At 29.5% G+C, this 3314-nt stretch overlaps 1 protein-coding gene across 1 annotated transcript; it reads left to right on the plus strand.

Moving 5' to 3' along the window:
- The first annotated feature begins 240 nt into the window (after positions 1–240).
- Positions 241–1011, plus strand: LOC125861277 (agamous-like MADS-box protein AGL80). Its single transcript, XM_049541213.1, has one exon. The coding sequence runs from the start codon at positions 241–243 to the stop codon at positions 1009–1011; it is 771 nt and encodes a 256-aa protein (XP_049397170.1).
- The last annotated feature ends 2303 nt before the right edge of the window (positions 1012–3314 follow it).

Consider the following 3314-nt stretch of genomic DNA (forward strand, 5'->3'; position numbering starts at 1 on the left):
ATCCATAAACTACATATATTTTAATACCATAACATCAAACTTGGTAGGTAATACACCCTTATTTAGTTTCAGTCAAAAATAATTACTAGGACTTCTCTAAGTCAAACTATTCAAAGATTTATAGAATCTAAATTTTCCCTATAAAATGGAGTCTATCCTTGGCAAGGAAACAAACAACAAAGTTTTTTGATACACATCCAAACAAACATAATTTTTCTCCTCTCTTCTTCCCCATTAGCAATGCCAAGAAGTAAAGGAAAGATTTTATATATTGAAAATGATACTCAAAGGAAAGCCACATATAAGAAGAGACAAAAAGTAGCCTTTAAAAAGGCTCAAGAAATTAGTACTCTGTGCGAGTGTGAAGTAGCTGGCGTCAGATATAGTGAGTACCACACAAAACCTATGGTATATCCAAATTATGAAGATGCAGTAGAAACTTTTAGGAAGTTTGAGGCGCTTCCACTAGCTGATCAATCAAAAAACATGATGACGACAGAAGAGTTTATCAAGAAAATTATAAAAAAGAAGGAGGATCAATTATACAAGCTACAAAAGGAAAATGATATCAAAGAAAAGACAAATATGATGCATGAAGTGGTAAATGGAAAAAAGATTATTTCCATTGACATGAAAACTAATGATCTTAATGATCTAATGTATGTCATGAAACAAAATTTGAAATTTTTTCGCAAACTGAAAATTAAAGCTGATGAAGAGGGTTCTGCCTCTCAACCAATTTCTTCTAGTGGAACCAACTCCGAGGGTCCAACATCTCCTACTTTATTGGTCCCTCAAGTGGATCCACTAATAACAATTCCTTCATCTCCAATGCTCCAAGAATTAATGTATTCTTCTACACCTCAACAAATGGACTCTTCAATGAATATCTCCACAATGCCAATGAATAACTATTCATCGTCAGAGTCAATCGAGTGGGATGATGATAGTATTATGTCTTTTTTTGATGATTCATATCTCAACAACATTAATGTTCAACATCCAAAATAACTTCTAAGGATCTTGGACCAAATATCTGTCTGTTTTAATTAGTAGAGATTTGTATGTCTATGTTGTCCCATGGATATATAGTCTATGTCTTTTACTATTTTAGATGCATAAGTTGTCTCATGGGATTCTTCATGTATCTTTACTTTTTCTCCTTATTTTAAGTATTTTTATGTTATGTTTCATTCCTTTTTAGTTTGTTATTTCATTCACTTATAATATGTATGCAATTAATTTTTATGTTAATATTTGCTTGAGATTATTATATTTGTTTGTGTCTTTAGTACTTTTATTATTAATATTGTAGTTATTAAAAATATTTCTATTGTTAGTCTGATTTTAAAAAATGACATTGTACACGTTTAGAAATCTAAAAAATCAATGTAAACTAATTACTTATTTAAAATTAAAATTAATTAAAGCAATAAGGAAGATTATCGAAAAGACCTATTTAATATCCATTTATTGAAAAAATAAGGTTATATTACAAGATTAATAACTTTTATAGCTTTATTAAGTTAAGAAATATGATATTTATATTTAAGTTAATTGTCTAAAATTATTTGTTCACTCCCAAAATATAAATTTGTCTGAATATATTTATATCCTGCTTTCGTTTCTCCTTTTTTTTTTTGTTATCGTCCTTTGAAAAATTGAGAATTTCATTCAATGTAGAAGGTTTGTTGGATAAAGTCGATATATTATTTGTATCTTTATAGGCTTTTGTCGTTTACATAGCATTTGAAAAGGATAAATATTTAGAAAAAAATCAAAAATAGGATGGAAAAAATATGATAATATATTCTTAAGTGAATTTTGAACTATGATAATTAATAAAAGTCCAAATTTGAATACAAAATTGAATTTATATATATTCTAATATTACAAAGGCATGTCAGTCAAGGCTACAAACAACTTGAATACATTATTAATGCAGTGTGTGTATGGCCCAAATATCTGAGGGTATTACAAATGTGCTATTCCTTCAAATTATTATGGTTTAAAAGGATGAGTCACTCTATTTTTTATTTCTCATTTGATGTTCAGTACTTGTATTGATTAATATTAATCGTGATTTGTGTAACATAAGGACCTATTCAAGGGGACAGTGAAAGAATGCCCACCAAGTTCAGATAAAGGAATGCTTTCCCCAACCATTAAAGTAAAGGCTCGACGAAGGGGAACTAGTTTTTGATAGGGTCTATCTTAACTCGAAGGAAAGAACAACCGGGGTTTGAAACCAAACTCCTCCTCAGGAGGATAGATGGGGCGTTCTTTTTATATTGGACATTGAAATGTTCATGCAAAGCATAGGCTAGACAGGCGATAGACTTCACACCAACCCAATCGTGAGAAATTCCTCCCTATCAAGAATGAGTCCTTTTATGTATACCTCCTCGTAACTTTGAAAAGAACAAATTGTTTGACATTAACTTTTTATGATTTCAATCGAAGAAAATGAACTGTCATAATTTTCTTATATTTCTTATGTATAAAATAAAGATCTGTTTTGATATTTTTCATAAAAATAATTAAAATGCTATACCAAAAAACTGATGACCCGATCAAATGACTTATTTTCTACAATTCCTATTAGTTTTACATCTACCATAAGGGTGTAATGGATAAAGACAATCAAGAACTTTTAGCCTAGAGACCTAGTTGATTCTCATTCATTTTGAACAAGAAAATGTATATATACTAATAAGTAGTAATTAATATACTAAAGTAGATTTAGTCCAAACAAATGTTGCTTATACTTATGGATAATTGGAAAAAAATGCATGTTCATTTCACTTTGTAGTGAATATATTAATCCATTATCATCAAATATACTATTTAATTAGTGTTAATAAGGATTATTTCTTATCAAAATAAGAAGTCAAAGGCAACACCAATAACATACCTGTGAAATTTCCCTGAGGGGAGTTTGCGGAAGGTAGAGTGTAAACAAACCTTACCACTAATATTAATATTATTCTTCCGCAAATAAAATACACCTTGGAACCTTATTCAGAACAAATCATGTTAACCCATTCATCACCAAGAAAAATAGGAAAGAGCTAAGAATTAATCCCTACTGTATTCCCATCTCATATGAAAGTGCTCTAAGTTTCCTCCCACCATTCTTACTTGAGTATGGGTCTCAATATAAAATCAAATCATTATGACACCTACCATAAATCCCTAAGAGGCAAACATAAACTCAAATGACAAGAGATAAAAGGAACTAAATATAACTAGCGAAAGCAATAATAATATAAAATGAGGTTCATAGCATAGATATGTATATAAAGATACAAAAT

The sequence above is a fragment of the Solanum stenotomum genome, chromosome 4 (assembly GCF_019186545.1).
Source record: "Solanum stenotomum isolate F172 chromosome 4, ASM1918654v1, whole genome shotgun sequence".
NCBI lineage: Eukaryota > Viridiplantae > Streptophyta > Magnoliopsida > Solanales > Solanaceae > Solanum > Solanum stenotomum.